Source organism: Accipiter gentilis, chromosome 31, assembly GCF_929443795.1.
Source record: "Accipiter gentilis chromosome 31, bAccGen1.1, whole genome shotgun sequence".
NCBI classification, from domain to species: domain Eukaryota; kingdom Metazoa; phylum Chordata; class Aves; order Accipitriformes; family Accipitridae; genus Astur; species Astur gentilis.
Genome location: NC_064910.1, coordinates 10,570,365 through 10,587,130, shown reverse-complemented (window position 1 = coordinate 10,587,130; position 16,766 = coordinate 10,570,365). Strand labels below are relative to the sequence as shown.

The following is a 16,766-nucleotide window of genomic DNA, read 5'->3' as shown; positions in this document are numbered from 1 at the left end:
ATTGCAAACCTCATGTGCCTTAAAGTTTAAGGGTGACAAAGGTACATATAAAAACTCGTAGCTGGTTTTAATTTTTTTTTTTTTGTTTTTCCTCTTTAGGACCTAGTTCTGACAACACTGAAGAAGATATGATTGCTTCTTCTCATGGAGCTTCTGCCACAGTCCTAGAAGAGTCAAGAAAGGAAAGTACACCTGTTCAGCTCCCTGTTTCTGGACCAGAGCTGGCAGCCATGATGAAAATTGGTACCAGAGTGGTGAGAGGGGTAGACTGGAAATGGGGTGATCAGGTACAAATTCTTTCATACAGGTTTGGGTGTGTTAAATTCTAAAGCCTCTGTTCAGTGGACTGTCTGTGAATTTTATGTTCAAACTTTAAATGTTATTTCACATTTCAAAGACTTAGAGAATTAACATAAAATATGTTAATTATTTGTTTAACTTCATTTTTGGAGATGGAAATTCTTTTTTAGTGAGGCTGTTCTGATTCACAGTTTAACAGGAAATTAGATCACTTATTTCCTACAATACGGTAGACTTCCAACTAGGTGTGTATGGTACTTCTGTAGTACGTAGTAAAATGGATCTAAACAGGAGTGTTGCAGTTTACTAGGGTGATTTTTCTTGAAGATTGCGAAATGCTTTCCAAATTTATGCTGGATTTTGAAACATAATTGAACGCTTACTACCTAACCATTAGGTTAGCAGCAAAAAAGAGCAATTGCATTATTATTTTATGAAATTTGGATACAAATTAAAGTTGTTGATTGTGTACCTTGAGCCTCTGTCTTCTGTCAGGATGGACCTGCTCCAGGTTTGGGACGTGTGATTGGAGAATTGGGAGAAGATGGCTGGATTAGAGTGCAATGGGACACCGGAAGTACAAATTCTTACAGAATGGGGAAGGAGGGAAAATACGATCTCAAGTTAGCTGAGCCACCACCGGCAACACAGCCCACAACAGAGGATTCAGACACTGAGGATGATTCTGGTAAAAAAGCAATTTTTTTTATAAAAGTGGAGGCAGGGTTTTAGTTGAATTCCGAAACTTATATCTTGTAATATGAAAAAGCTTCTTTCACAGGAGAAAATACTTCATCAAAGAAGATTAATAGGTGTACATTTCTGTCCAGAATCTTTAAGATGGCTTTACTGTGAGAAAGGAGGATAGAAAGGATGGTATCACATTTGTTACATATTCATGGGCCAAAGAAAATTGTATGACCCAACTGAAAGAGTTTCAGTTAGAGATACCAGGAGGTATACATTTTAACATATGTTAATTTCATTCTAAAGTGTGGGTTTTTTATATGGCCTAATTATACATCTAGTCACACTCCTTCCCTATTCTTGGCACTCCATTTGGCATTTCTTTTAAGTTGTGTACTGATAGGGAATAACTTGAAAATATCTTCAAAAAATATCTGGTTTGTATTTTGCTCTTGCAGTTGGACATGAGGAATCTTCTTCATGTCAAATAATCTTAGAGAAAATATTTACAACAAATTTCTCACATAGTGTTTTTTTCAGAGCTCTTTGTGAAATAGATTAACTCAATAGTAATGTATTCCTTTGCCTTTTGTGTCTCCCTTCAGAAGGAGAGCAAGTTGAAAGGAATCTCCATCCTACTTCCATGATGCTGACAAGTACTGTGAACCTGTTGCAGACACTGTGTCTCTCCGCTGGTGTCCATGCTGAAGTCATGCAAAGCGATGCTACTAGGACTTTGTGTGGTCTACTCCGTATGCTTGTGGAGAGTGGAACGATAGATAAATCAGGTATATTATATAGAAACAGTCTGATTCAGCTATGTGCTTCTGTTCTGTGCTTTGTTGTCTTGTAACTTTGTAAATCTTTTGTTACTGGTTTTTAATCCTTTAAGGCCAAAGGCTAGAAAATGCATTTTCAGAGCTTTTAAAATCTTAATTGTTAGCAAAGGCAACATTAAGTGATCTTGAGCATTCTTAGAACACAAGCAGTAAAAGCGGGAGAAATGCATGGTATGTGTATGGTTGGCTTAGACAATGCATTTCTTTGCAGTCGTCTTCTGTTCAGGGACAGTAGTATGACTCAGTATGTCATATTCATTTCCATAGCTGCTTTGTAATTTCAGAAGTAATGCTGTTAACTACTTTGAAATGAGGAGACAGTATAAGGACGAGAACTGCTTTAAAGGCATATTTAATGAAATTAATTACAGGCTCTAAACTGAAGTTAAGAGTTCATGTAAAGACAGTGGAGTGGCTCAGTGTTAAGATTTGTCCGAAAAGAACCCATGTAGTAGTTAGAGAATTACGTAGCTGGTGGAAAAATCAACTGTTATATGTATATATCTTTTTGTTTTTAGCTTCCTTGCCAAATAAATTAGTTTATAAAGAACAGCATAGGAGTTGGTGCACGTTGGGATTCATTCGAAGTATAGCACTTATGCCTCAGATGTGCAGCACTCTTAGTACATCTCAGTGGATAACTTTGCTAATGAAAATTGTTGAGGGGCATGAATCTTTCACTGCTGCTTCACTACAGAGACAGGTAATGTGTGTATTTCCAAATTACTTTGATAGGCAATGAATTTAGTAGACTTTAGTTATCTTTAACAAAAAAGAAAAAAAAGTGTGTTTTAAAAAACAACGGGAAATGTCCTTAAATCAGTTTTTAATTAATTGGAAAAAAGATAACATGTCTTCTTATATTTAGGATTCATTGTTTTAAATATATAAGTTTTTGAGCCTTCAGGGCAGTGCACACTACCCTGTTCTATTGAAAGCCTGAAAGTTTTGTACAGGTGAGAGGCCAAAACAGTGTTTCAAAACTGTATTCCACAAAATCCCATATAATGTTTCCTAGAAGTTCAATAAAGTATAACAAAAATATGGATAAGAAAAATGTGCATTTTCATTTTAAAGTTATCGAGTTGTGTATTATCTACTGTCCCTCCTTCCACAGTGAACTGTTTTAATTACAGTCTCTCTTAAGAAGCTGCATCTTTGCATCTTATTTGGTATTGTATTTCCCTTGTCCCCTTTCCCGTTTTTTTTTTTCTTATTTTTTTCTTTTTTTCTGTTGTTTTTTTCTTCTTTTTTTCTTCTCTTTTCTCCCTTCTCCTCCTCTTTTCTCCCTTCTTCTTCTTCTTCTTCTCCTCCTTTCTCCCTTCTTCTTCTCCTCCTCTTTTCTCCCTTCTTCTTCTTCTCCCCTTAGCATCTTGTAGTGCCTTTTTCATGAGATTGAAAAGCAACCTTATTGTGGAATAACTCTTCCAGGTTTTAAGGCTAGGGGATCAAAAGCTCTTCTTAATCTTTTCCTTGATAAGGCATCAGCATTTTTTAACTAAAGCCTTGTATCATAAAGGCCTGTGCATTTTTGTGTGATCTTCCAGCAACTTCCAGCTAGTATTATTAATATGATGAGACTTCTGTCATTATCCAGGACTTAGTGCATTAGAGTAATCTGTGCTATTCAGGGAATACTCGGGAGAAATGAGCATTCCTCATGCACTGGCACATAACTTAATAACACGAAAAAGAAGAGACCTTGTGAAGTTTTAGAAAGATGTGTTATTGACAAGAGGCTCACAAGAAGAGATCTCTCTTCATTGTTATTGGTCACTTGTATTGGTCTTCTGGGTAGAAGATGAGGAAGCTCAAAACCTGAAATACTCCTGTTTAGAATGTGCAACCCTATCTGCTCTTTGCTGCTGCAGTGCTGCACCTTCCCATGTTCCTCGTCAGTCCTGCACTGAGTGTCTAGATTTAGAGATGCCAGCCTGTTCCTTCTGTACTGTGTCGGAGGCCCTAGTTCCACAGTAACTACTTTTGGATGTCACTGTGATTTGCTTTTTGCCGCCTTGTATCATTGAGCTTTGTATCTCATCATTCTTAATTATCATACATTCATTGCAGAATACTTGGGAACTTTCATTCTGAAATACATCTTAGTACCAAATTCTGAGTCTGGAATATGAATAAACCTTCCCATTCTGTATTCTTATTTTTCCTGTGTGTTTTAGTCATTTACATTGTTTCTCAGTGTGTGCTTGTCTCAAGTCCTGAGTATTGAAGGGGTTGGATTCACTAATATAATATGCCAATAAAATTGTTACTGACTTTGAACTGGCACAACTTCTTTTAAAATATTCTTTAGCAAACTGAGCAGAAGATCAGTAGCTTTGTAATTTCCACAGCTGAAAAGAAATCAGCGTTATAGAAAGAACTACAAAGGCAGGCTAACTTATTTTAAGTCTTTCTTCTGTACTTAATATGTTTGAGTATTTCTTTAATATTTGGTGACATAGAATGGAATAACACTAACTTTGTTCTATTTTTAGATCCTTGCTGTACATTTATTGAAAGCAGTACTTCCATCCTGGGATAAAAATGAAAGGTCAAGAGACATGAAATTTCTTGTGGAAAAACTGTTTGGATTTTTAGGCAGCCTGCTTAGTACTTGTTCTTCAGATATCCCACTGCTCAGAGGTAGAGGAGTTTTCCCCTCAGTGGCTTATTTTTGTGTATAGAAAATGAGTGCATTAAATTGAGAACTGTTGTGCAATTGCTTTGTCTTTCCAGAATCTACTCTGAGAAGGAGAAAGGCCAGGCCCCAAGCATCTCTAACTGCCACTCACAGTAGTACTTTAGCAGAAGAGATAGTGGCACTGCTGAGGACGCTCCATTCGCTCAGCCAGTGGAATGGACTCATAAACAAGTACATCAACTCTCAGCTAACCTCCATCACCCACATCTTTGCAGGAAAACAGTCAGAAGGGGTAGTTTCCACGTTTTAAAATAAGCTCATTTTTATAGAAATATTGATTTTGAAATTATAAATATTAAATGTTTATAAACTACTAAGTTTAATTTTGAAACCATTTTCTATTTTTATATGTATATGTGTATTTATGTGTTATAATTTTTAAATTGAAATATGTGTGATTAACTTTGTATTTTGAAGCAGATAGAAGTATATGTTTTCTCCCTACAGTTAAGTTTATTGTTCTTTGTTAGGCTCTGTTGGATGACTACTTTCCTGACACTGAGAATCCAGAGGTGGGAGGCCTAATGGCAGTGTTAGCAGTGATTGGTGGCATAGACAGTCGCTTGAGACTGGGTGGACAAGTAGTTCATGATGAATTTGGAGAAGGCACAGTGACACGCATCACCCCAAAAGGGAAAATTACTGTACAGTTCTATGACATGCGAATGTGTAGGGTGTGCCCTCTGAATCAACTAAAACCAGTAAGTTTGTTTTATTGAGGCTTTAATACTGGGAAGGGTATGGTTAAAGACTCTGATGTGGTGCAAAGGAAATATTTGTTCTTCATTGGGTAGATACATTGACACTGAACACATACAGTGCTCTGAATGCAAATCTAAGGCAGTACTCATCTGAACCTCTATAGGGCCTTTAAAGCCTTGTCCTCATTTGTTGAGGAGGTGATTGGAGCTAAAGTCCTTTGGCTTGAGGTGATTGGAGCTAAAGTCCTTTGGCTTGAGGTGAAATCCCAAGTCATGACAATGTGATTTATAGCTCTCACATGAGAGGAACTTATTTATTTGTATTTAATTTGATTTGCTAACTAATGTAAAAGGTCTTGGGTGTTCTCACTTGAATCTTAATCTCAAGTTGGTTAATATGGCTTCAGTGAAAGCATAGTCAAAGTGCCTGGTCTACTTCAGGGACTGCAGTTCTTCCTTGCTCTGACTCTGTCTTGCTTTTTCACCAAGCAGACCTACAATTGTGTGGTACAAATACAGGTTTAGGATCTATGGAGGGAATAGAAATCCTCTCCAGTTGTTCCTGGTCAAGAGCAATAAGACGAATGCTACTTTTTCTCTTCTTCAGTTAATAAGCATTGAAACTTTTGAATGATTTTGTAAAATTTTGTAAAATGCTTACCTGTTTTTGTTGTTGTTGTTGTTTTTGGTTTGTTTGTTTGTTTTTTTTTCTGGTTGTTTGTGTTGTTTCTTTTTTTTGTTGCCGTTGTTGTTTTTGTTTTGTTTTGTCTGGTTCTTCCCCCACTGTCTAGCTTCCAGTTGTGGCTTTTAATGTGAACAACTTGCCTTTCACTGAACCGATGCTATCCATTTGGGCTCAGCTAGTAAATCTGGCTGGAAGTAAAGTAGAAAAACAAAGAATGAAGTCTCCTAATCAGGGTCTTTCAGGTACAGTTGTTTTGTTTTGGTTTTTGTTTTGTTTTTAAATAGATGGATATACTCTGCAAAAAATACTGGTAACAGCAAACGCACATAAGAAAAAGGGTCTTCTGGAACCTTACCTTTTTCCTTAGTCAGCATTGAATAATAGGCACTTTTGAGACAAGTTTTAGCTAGGAGGTGAATTGCTCTGCACTGTAAGTGGAATACCATTTTTACTTTGGTGAGAAAATGTAAAAAAGCTTTGGGGCTGGACTTCTTGTATTGAATGGTTTAAAATATTGGATGCATATAACATCTTAACTGCACTTACTGTGCTATATGTCTGTATGATTGTCCAGGGTGTGAAAAGTAGGAAGGTGGTGTTTTTAATATCGTGGGTCATAGAATGTATGCAGACTTTTTATCCAGGTGCTATTCAAACTATCTCACATCATCAGTATTTCACAGGCTTTCACACAGTGAATTAAGATGTAAACTGATTTTTGCACTGAGGTTATATGAATGATAGCCTTTCTTCTCTAATACAAGAGATTCCTAGCACTAATAGCTGCTTGATATTTCTGACAGGTCAAGTGGATTTGGATCTACTGCGATGCCAGCAATTAAAGCTGTACATACTGAAAGCAGGCCGAGCTCTGCTTTCTCACCAGGATACACTAAGGCAGATCTTATCTCAGCCAGCTGTTCAGGAGTGTGCATTAAATCCTGCAGGTATTGTGAAATGCAACCTGAGTGTGCTGCTGTTTGTTTAGGTGGTAGAGTTCATGACTGTAACACTTGCTAATGGCAGCTGGGGAGCAGAAATTAGGTTTGCTCACTAAAGACTAAAATTAAAATTCAGGAATGTTTTAACCTTATAAGTATGTGAGAATTTCCTTTTGTTGGAGTTAAATGTAGAGTGAGAACACTTTCCTGAGATAGCCACAGTAAAGATCTAGGAAACATGAATGTTTATGCCAACAAAAATACAATATCAAAATAAAAGTTGCAGAATTGTAAGCCAGTTGGTTCAAAAAAGGTATACTCTTTTGAAGAGGCAGTGAATACTTATAGGGAGCTCTTCCCAAGAGGTGTATTAGAGGGAGAAACGACTCAATCCAGAAAGTATGCATCATGGTTTTGGGGATCAATGAGATTGTTGGTTGTCTATATAAAGTGGTTTATCCTGGAAGGACCTCTTTATAATAATCTTACTGGAAAAAGGTGAACTCAGAAGATACTTCTGCAAATTCACTGTCACTTAGTAGTTTCTGCTAGACATGTTCTAGGTGTATTTTAGTAAAACTATTGTTTATGTACAAATGTCTCATTTGCTTTTTTGTACGGAGATTGTGGCACATGTGATTTAATCTTACACGCATGATTCCTGTGGAGAAGAAATATGGGAGAAATAATAATATGTTCAATGAACCAATACGCTCCAGAGTAAGTCTCCTGACTGACTTATATTACATGGTTTTGGTTAAAATAATGTTTTTTTTTCAAGAGGATGGAGCAGTTGCCTCTCCTGACATAGGAGATATGTCTCCTGAAGGACCTCAGCCTCCCATGATACTTTTACAGCAACTTTTGACAGCTGCTACGCAACCATCACCTGTGAAAGCAATATTTGACAAACAAGAGCTTGAGGTAGAGTCTGTGTTTTCTGCTAAGTAACCTAATAATTAAGTTTTTCTTATTCACATTCCAGTTGAAAGTTGTTAAGGTATAGGTCTAAAAACAAAAAAAAAGTTGACACTGAACCCTTTTTGGCAAATAACCTTTAATTTCAGGCACACACACAAAACCCTGTACTAAATATGCTTGTTTTACTTGGACTGATTTATTTTTTTCTCATTTAGGCTGCTGCTTTGGCAGTATGCCAGTATCTGGCAGTAGAGTCTACACATCCTTCAACTCCAGTGTTTGAAGACTGCAGCTCTAGTGAAGCTACAACACCCATCACAGTGCAACATATTCGACCCACAAAAGTGAAGAAACGCAAGCAATCTCCAATTCCACCCCTCCCCATTGTAGTTCAACTTATGGAAATGGGATTTCCTAGGAAAAACATAGAATTTGCACTAAAATCTCTGTCCGGAACCTCTGGAAGTGCTTCTGGATTACCAGGTATTTCATTTAGTTAATTTAATGATGTTAGAAGGAGAAGGAAAGTTGCAAGCATATTAAAATGCTACTTAGAAGGGAGCAATTCTTATTTCTCATTTTGGATACTATCTTAAGAATGTCAGAGAATCCCTTAGAGACAGACTTTGTTTTCTGTATTAGGAGTGGAAGCCTTGGTTGGCTGGTTGTTGGATCACCCTGATGTTCAAATTACGGATCTCTCTGATGCTGATACTATCTCTGATGAATATTCAGACGAGGAAATAGCAGAGGAGGTGGAAGAAGCTGAAGCCGCTTGCCCTGTCGTAAGTATTAACTTACTAAAACCTAAGTCATGCTAGCTGGGTTTTGTAATCCTTTCCTTTTATGAACTTGGTTGGAGTATAAGGACATTCTGCTGTCCCAAGCTTTCAAGACAGTAACAGGGACCAAGTTTGCCATATATTTCTAAGGCATGTTGTAAAAGAACTCAAGAATAATCTATAAATATTTATGTATGAGTAGTACAGGGGAAGAGTGAAATGCAGGAAGATGTTTCACTAGTGGTAGCTGTAAGTATCCTTGATAGTTGGTCTCAGTTTCATCAAAAATAGTTAATGCTATAGTATAAAAATTGTAAAGGACTCCTTTTTAAGTTTTTTTGTTTTTTTTTTTTTTTCCCCACCTGCCTTCTTTTGGTCTAAAAAAACTAACATATGTTAGCTACAAGGAATGACTGAGGAGTTGGTAAATAAATGGCAAGAAGATCTCAATGAAGTAACTTAACTTTTTCCTTATAAAAACTATTTTCACTTATTGGTGATGAAATGACCTTTACAATGCCTATTGAGTGTGATGGATTTAACGTGAATTTATATTGGTCTTCTGTTGACTTTCCAGAACTGTTTCAGTAAGGATTTGTGAATAAAATGAAATAGGCTCCATATTTTTATTCTTTTTTTTTTTAAAGGAGTTTTATTGAGTTTTCTGGCACATGTAGGATTTTGTAGTTTAAAGAAATGCATTATATTTTGAAAGATATTAACTAGATATTGAGTTCCAATACCTTTATCAGTATTGCATTAAGAAAATGTGCCATATATTACCTCAAATGAAAAAAACATTAATGCTCAAAACAGAGCAAAGTTTTCTGAACATTCTTGTTACAGCTGGAATGCAATAGTTCTCTTAAAATTTTTTAACTTAATCTTGAAAGGAATAATTTCTGATAACTACAATCTTGTCTTTTTTGTCAGCTTGTTTTTCTAAGGGAATACTTTAAATCCCATTGTAGTACATAATAAAACAATAATAGCGTACTTTAGGTAGGAGATTACCATTCACCACTTGTTCTTTGGTTTTTTTCCTCTCCAAACAAGTAACCTAAGAAGTGAAATGTGAATGTGTATCTGCAAGGCTAAGTAGATTACTCACAAATCCTCTTTGTTCTAATACTCTTTGGCAAGCAGATTTCATAAAAGCAATTTGCAGCTTGTTTCACACGTTTTGAAAATTTGCAGCTATGTTCCTTGGCAAGTCATTTTGGAAACTAAACTTTAGTTTATAAAGTAGATCATAAATGTTAGCCCTGTAGTAAGTCGACCTGTTGAAGATTTTTCCCATTTTGGCATGCAACTTGGATATTACATGTGTTTGGTTTTGTTGGGTTATCTTCAGTCTCTGCTAACAATTTTATTTATCTGAATTGAAAACAAATTTTGTAACTGTTACATGTTTTTTTTTTTTTTTTATTTTTTTTTTTTTTTTTATTTTTTCCCAGTCAAGTGGTGCTGTTGTAACAGAGAGCCAGACCTATAAGAAACGAGCTGATTTCTTAAGTAATGATGACTATGCGGTGTATGTGAGGGAGAATATTCAGGTAAGCATGATGTTCAAAAGCTATATTTAAATTACATTCCTGCTGGTACAAAAGTCTTTGCATAGCTATGACATTCTATTGTCCTTTTTCCCTAGGTGGGGATGATGGTTAGGTGCTGCAGAACCTATGAGGAGGTTTGTGAAGGAGATGTAGGCAAAGTTATTAAATTGGATCGAGATGGATTGCATGACCTGAACGTACAGTGTGATTGGCAACAAAAGGGTGGTACTTACTGGGTCAGATATATTCATGTTGAGCTTTTAGGTAAGTTCACTGCTAACTGCTTTTTAATAAAAAACTGAATGATACACTAAGGGAGTTTTATTTTTGGAAGGGAAAAGTGCACTCATCATGCATTTATTCTTGCAACTGCTAGGATTCCCACCGCAGAGTTCTGCCTCTCATATCAAGATAGGTGACAAAGTGCGTGTGAAAAGCTCTGTTGCTACACCCAAATACAAATGGGGATCAGTTACTCACCGAAGCGTGGGAGTTGTCAAAGGTACTGTATGTTCAAAATGGGGCATGGGGAGGTTAATAAAACTGGAAACCACACAGACTTTCTGCAGTGTTTAAGGAGAGAATCTTCTAGGCACACTTACAGATCACGCTGTTCTGTGGAATATTGCATAATGATAAGAGAGCATAGAATGCATTTGATTTCTGTGACAAATTTATAGACATGTACTCTGTGGCAGCCCATTTTGTTAGTGTGTTCATCTGCTTTTTGAGCCATTCCATTCACATACAGAAAAGGTCTTTAAGAATCTGTGCAGCTTCCTGTTGTAGTTCTTATTTATACTTTGGATGAACCACAAGTGGTTCTCCTTTAAGAAGTAAATCTAAGTTGAAGACTTCCTGTGGAAGTGAGGAGAAAGTGGGGTGCACTAGTGTCAAGCTGTAAAGGGTGTTACAGAAGTAATCTGTGAGACGTAGATTATTTGAAGAGGTACAGATTTTGGTCATACTATGTTTTTGCTTAGAAGTACTGTCTCCCTTTGGGAACTGTGTAAAGAAAAATACATGAAAAAAATCAGAGTCAAGGAATTTTAATAGAATAATATGTATCTTTAAAAAATCTTTAGAACTCCCTTTCCATCTGCCCAGGCTATCTGATAAGGTTAATACATAGTTCCAGTAAAATAAAAGATTACTTTTGAAAGTAACTTTTATTACATGTTTCTACTCTGATGTTGCACAGGGCGGTTTCTGCTTCATTTTATAGAGATTTGCAACACATTGTATTTTCTGTGTGTTTCTGTCACAGCTTTTAGTGCTAATGGAAAAGATGTCATTGTAGACTTTCCTCAGCAGTCTCATTGGACTGGCTTGTTGTCGGAAATGGAACTGGTCCCCAGCATTCATCCTGGAGTCACGTAAATGATGATTTACATTTTTCTTAATGTATATGGGTTATCCTTTAGCCTTACTGTCTTGATTGGTGTTACAAATACTATCTTGACTTGTGTTACAATTAACTTATACCATGAAAACTGCTAGAAATATATTTACTCGTTCTTTTGTGATATCAGGTGTGATGGCTGTCAGATGTTTCCTATCAATGGGCCTAGATTCAAATGCAGAAACTGTGATGATTTTGACTTCTGTGAAACCTGTTTTAAAACCAGGAAGCATAACACCCGACATACTTTTGGCAGAATAAATGAGCCAGGTAAGTTTCAGAATCTAAGTGTTTCTTAGATTAATTTAAAATGCATTGAATTTGGTTAAAAAAAAAAAAAGTTTTAAATTTCAACTGCTTAACATAATGAAATTAGTGTTCAGACTGACCCTCTAGACAGCAAAACATTTTTAGCAGATAGTAGCACGGCTAAAATGGAACGTGGTGGGCTACACCAAAACATCAACCCTTAAGCTTTCTTCATAGAGTTAAAAAAGTTTAAAAAATACAGCTACGTGACAGTAACTCTTTCTGTCAGAATGGTGTTTTCAGCTACACCAAGAGTAAAATCTGTAGTCCTTTAATCCTCCTGCTTTTTGCTGTCGACCTAAATGTAGGTGAATGGAATCCTTATGACAGCAGGTGCAGCTTGAAATGCGTAAGACACCTTCTTATGCCTCAGTTGCTATTCAGCAGTTTTACCTATCAGTGTGTGATGGCTGTTTCCTCATTTCCTTCATGATGTGGAGGCTCCAGAGAGGTGTGGTAAGAAAGGGGAAGACTCATAATGAGAATTTTTTCTTTCTAGGGCAAGAATAGGTGCGGACATTTTAACTCCAATACTTTTGGGTTTTGTGTTGTTATGCAGAACTTACCTGACACTAGCTTTTGTCGCTTTTCTCACCACTTGTCTAAAAATCCATCTCGCCCCTAGTATTTGCAAGGTGATACTGGCTTCTGGACTAAACCTCTTCATATTTACAAGTAGCCAGTCTGATTGGTTTGGAAAGTGAATAAAACTGATTCCCTGCTAGAAATCATGAACCTGCATTGCATGTATATGATGGTTTGTCTAAAGGGCAAGAATGACTTTCCATTAATAATTCAGTTAATATGGTTGTACAGCTAGTATGCTGTGAATCTGTAATCCTTCCCATTGCCCTGGATAGGGTAGAGGAGTTTAGTCAGTCTTTCTAGAAGCTACAAAGATTAGTGAAGGGAAGCAGAAGTGGGTTTTTGCAGGGAGGAAATCAACAACTCACTACCACCTTATCCTTGAACGCGATTCAGAATTTTTGAATGTTGTAACTTAGCTATGTCTATTTTTCTGTAAAGGATTTTTGTTGAGGGTTGGTTGCCTATTTTTCCTATCTATGGTGGTGTACAAAATTAATGTGCTGTGGGCCTGTATTTTGAAGTAAGTATCATCATAAACCTGATCTGTATTTCAAAAGGAAGGACTCTTTCAAATGGCTTATTTATTCAAGAATATTAGTCTTTTAAGGATACTGTCAGTTTAAAGATTACATGCCCCTGTGATGTTTTATTGTTCAAGTTTAGGAATTAATCTTAGTGTCTTACATTCCTGAAGAGAGTGATTTTCCTTAATTTTTAAATGTTAATTTTTTACTAAATTATGCTTGGTTTCTTGGTACAAATCAATCATAAGTGTAAGAATAGAAAGTGTGACTGTCCCAAATGACAGGCATGAGAACTTGTAGTCAGGTAAAGTGTTTGAAACTCCTTAAAAAATAAAAATCTTGAGCTTTGCCCTTTAAGCGTGAGTAGTATTGCCATACCTATGTGACATGCTTCTGTATGGTACTTTTAGACTACATACCTGAAATCTTTGATTTGTTATATTTCCTTTCACATTGATTTTATTAAACCTGTAAGCAACTTTCTTTGAGAGGTGCATGCTTAATGTTTAACTTAACCATGCAGGTCAGTCTCCGGTGTTTTGTGGGCGTTCTGGAAGGCAGCTGAAGAGACGGCATAGTAGCCAGCGGGGAATGTTACTGGATGATTGGTCAAGAATAGTTAAGAATTTGAATGTCTCATCCTCTGTGAATCAGGCTTCACGTCTTATTGATGGTAGTGAGCAGTGTTGGCAGTCTTCCGGCTCACAAGGAAAGGTAACTTTAAGCCATAACTGTTTTTTTCTGGCATACTTTCTTCTTAAGAGGATAAGTATTTACCTTAGTGAAATATATTTGTTTGTTACCTTTGAGTAAGATAGAAGACTAGTAAAAACAAACATCTGAAATACAAAACTATGTTTCTTCATAGTAAATGTGCCTACTTTTTTAAAGCTGTGGTTCATCTTTCTAGTTATTTCTTGTGAATTATAAGGAACTTGTGTGATTTTTGAAATACAGGGTAATTATCTATTCTGTAGTTGGTTTTATGGTTACAGTTGTCTTTTCACTATAATAACTGGTGACAATTGTTCTTAATAATCACATTGATTATATTTTACTTAAGTGAGTTTGTTGCAATACAAAAAGCACCTATGCTCTCACCAGCTAAAACTGCCTCCAAGCTCTCCCTCACTTACATAGAATCCTTGAATATCTTGAGTTGTGAGGGACTCATAAGGATCATCAAGTCCAACTCCCTGCTCCTCACAGGACTACGTAAAACAAAACCGTATAACTAAGAGCATCTTCTAGATGTTCCTTGAGCTCTGACAGGCTTGGTGCTGTGACCACTACCCTGGGGAGCCTTTCCCAGTGACCTACCACCCTCTCAGTAAAGAACCTTTTCCTAATGTCCAGTCTGAACTTCCCCTGACCGAGCTTCATTCTATTTCCTTGTGTCCTATCACTGGTCACAGAGAGAGGAGATCACCTCCCCTTCCGCTGCCCCTCTCGAGGATGTTGTAGATGGCAGTGAGGTCACCCCTCCAAGCTGTTCTCCAAGCTGAACAAACCAAGTGACCTCCTAAGTCCTGCCCTTGAGACCTTTCACCATCTTGGTTGCCCTTCTCTGGACACCCTCTGATGGTTTGATGTCCTTCTTCTATTGAGGCACCCAAAACTCCACGCAGTACTCATGGTGTGGCTGTACCAGTGCAGCACAGAGTGGGATAATTGCCTCCCTTGACTGGCTAGCTATGCTGTGCTTGACGCACACCAGGACACGGTTGGCCCTTTTGGCTGCCAGCACACACTGTTGACTTGTATTCAACTTGTCATCAATCCAAACCACCAGATCTGTTTCCGCAGGGCTGTTCTCCAGCCTCTTGTCCCCCAATTTGTATGTATAAGCAGGATTATGCCATTCCAGGTGGAGAATCCGGCACTTGCTCTTGTTAAATTTCATACGGTTGGTGATTTCCCAGCTCTCTAGTCTCTCCAGATCTGTCTGTAAGGCCTCTGCCCTTGAGGGAGTTCACAGCTTTTCCTAGTTTAGTGTCATCGGCAAGCTTGCTTAATGTACATTCAACTCCTGTGCCCAGATAATTTATAAAAAGCATTGTTCCTTAGTTTATGGTTTACTAGATTTATTGTCCTGCAGCATTGCTTTGTGGCCAGCCTAGGCACCAGGATTTACAGCTAGGCTTCTCTCCAGTGTGTTTTGATGCTCTGTTGATGGCCATGCTGAGAGTATTCCCAAATACCCTTCCTTTGGGCTGTCTACAGACTGTAACCAAAGATTTATATCATGTCCCATTTCTTGACGTCCAGTGGTATCATGCCTACTCAGTCTTCTCAGTGGTGTTAGTCTTGGGTGAAATAAATAATTTGCTGCAACTGTTTCTCTTGTATTTGGAGGTTGGAGAAGTTCACGAGGTCCTTTTCCTTTGCCCAGTTCCCATGCATTGCAGCTGTTGTGTACCATTCACAAACTTTTTTCATGCTTTTTTCAAAAACGGGACACATTTATTCTTGTTAACCATACAGTGGTCCTAAGTACTATCTGAAAATGAAATTCTGTGTGTTTCCCCTAGCACTGGATTCGCTTGGAGATTTTTCCAGATGTTCTTGTTCACAGACTAAAGATGATAGTGGACCCTGCAGACAGCAGTTACATGCCCTCTTTAGTTGTAGTTTCAGGTATGTGTATGTTCTCTGTGAAGTCTGAATTATATTTTTTTTGGTGTACATTCAACAGTAGGTATTTATTTGGTTTCAGTTAACATAGTCATCTATTTAACATGCATAGTGCCTGTTTATGAAACAAAACCCATATCTTAAAATGTTTTTCTTTCCATGTTTTGTTTTCTAGGGGGGAATTCCTTAAATAACCTTATAGAGCTAAAGACAATCAATATAAATCCTACAGACACCACAGTGCCTCTTCTCAGTGATTGCATAGAAGTAAGTGAAGCTGGAGAATTACTCTTGTATGCAACAGAAAAATGTTTTGCTGCAAGAGATGAAAAGCACTGTTGTGATTATTAAAGCATGGCATTTTACTTTTCCTCTAAATTAGCACTATTTCTGGCAGTTTAGTAAAGTCAATTATCCTGACAAGTTTTTTCATAATCAGAGTGTAACTCTATAATAGGCATAGTAGTAAAGATACTTTAGTTTTTTTAACATAAATGACTATACCTGTGAACCAAGAAGACAGCCCAATAAACTTAATTTTGGGGATAATTTTGGTGGGTGATAGAGCTTATTTTGGATAGTAGTTCTGGTCTTTTTCAGTAACAGCAAGGAGGAATACATAATGAATTTTTAGAAGATTGGAAGTGAAATCACTCTCAAATTAACAAGGCCATATGTTTATCTTAAAATATGAGTTATGTGGGGCTGAAAAGCAAAATATCTGAAGTTACAGGTTCATTCTGTTAAGGTGACAAAGTCAAGCAAAAGTTCTAATTCTTTCTTCTGTTTTATAAAGATATGTAGGATGCAAAAGATAGCAATTTAGGGTTTTTTTTCTTCTTAGTACCACAGGTATATTGAGATTGCAATCAAGCAGTGCAGAAGCTCTGGAATTGATTGCAAAATACATGGCCTCAGCATACTGGGACGTATACGTGCAGAGGATGAAGATTTGGCTGCAGTCCCTTTCCTTGCTTCTGATAATGAGGAAGAGGATGATGATAAAGCCAACACCGGGAGGTAGGTAACTGTAAGGGCATGCCTACATATTCCTACTAATTCAGAAGATTATTGTAAGAGGAGCAACTTAATTAGGTTGAATTGTAGTAAAGAGAAATCAGTATCTTTGTCAGAATTATAAGTAGGTTATTTGTTGATAAATAACTTCTTTAAGGTTATTGCACTGGTAAGATGGT

At 37.0% G+C, this 16,766-nt stretch overlaps 1 protein-coding gene across 6 annotated transcripts in view; it reads left to right on the top strand.

The window, feature by feature from the left end:
* Nucleotides 1–16,766, top strand: part of HERC2 (HECT and RLD domain containing E3 ubiquitin protein ligase 2) — a 116,575-nt gene that overhangs the window by 54,487 nt on the left and 45,322 nt on the right. For 5 of the 6 annotated variants that reach the window (XM_049834041.1, XM_049834040.1, XM_049834038.1 and 2 more), the window contains 21 exons: nucleotides 100–287; nucleotides 796–988; nucleotides 1,593–1,775; nucleotides 2,345–2,529; nucleotides 4,322–4,469; nucleotides 4,563–4,759; nucleotides 4,998–5,228; nucleotides 6,020–6,155; nucleotides 6,717–6,860; nucleotides 7,636–7,778; nucleotides 7,991–8,258; nucleotides 8,418–8,560; nucleotides 10,015–10,113; nucleotides 10,209–10,377; nucleotides 10,490–10,615; nucleotides 11,381–11,489; nucleotides 11,646–11,785; nucleotides 13,460–13,650; nucleotides 15,468–15,573; nucleotides 15,746–15,837; nucleotides 16,415–16,590. In XM_049834041.1, coding sequence (XP_049689998.1) covers nucleotides 100–287; nucleotides 796–988; nucleotides 1,593–1,775; nucleotides 2,345–2,529; nucleotides 4,322–4,469; nucleotides 4,563–4,759; nucleotides 4,998–5,228; nucleotides 6,020–6,155; nucleotides 6,717–6,860; nucleotides 7,636–7,778; nucleotides 7,991–8,258; nucleotides 8,418–8,560; nucleotides 10,015–10,113; nucleotides 10,209–10,377; nucleotides 10,490–10,615; nucleotides 11,381–11,489; nucleotides 11,646–11,785; nucleotides 13,460–13,650; nucleotides 15,468–15,573; nucleotides 15,746–15,837; nucleotides 16,415–16,590 — 3,367 coding nt within the window. The remainder of the gene's footprint in view (nucleotides 1–99; nucleotides 288–795; nucleotides 989–1,592; nucleotides 1,776–2,344; nucleotides 2,530–4,321; nucleotides 4,470–4,562; nucleotides 4,760–4,997; nucleotides 5,229–6,019; nucleotides 6,156–6,716; nucleotides 6,861–7,635; nucleotides 7,779–7,990; nucleotides 8,259–8,417; nucleotides 8,561–10,014; nucleotides 10,114–10,208; nucleotides 10,378–10,489; nucleotides 10,616–11,380; nucleotides 11,490–11,645; nucleotides 11,786–13,459; nucleotides 13,651–15,467; nucleotides 15,574–15,745; nucleotides 15,838–16,414; nucleotides 16,591–16,766) is intronic. The other variant, XM_049834042.1, reaches the window with a different exon arrangement.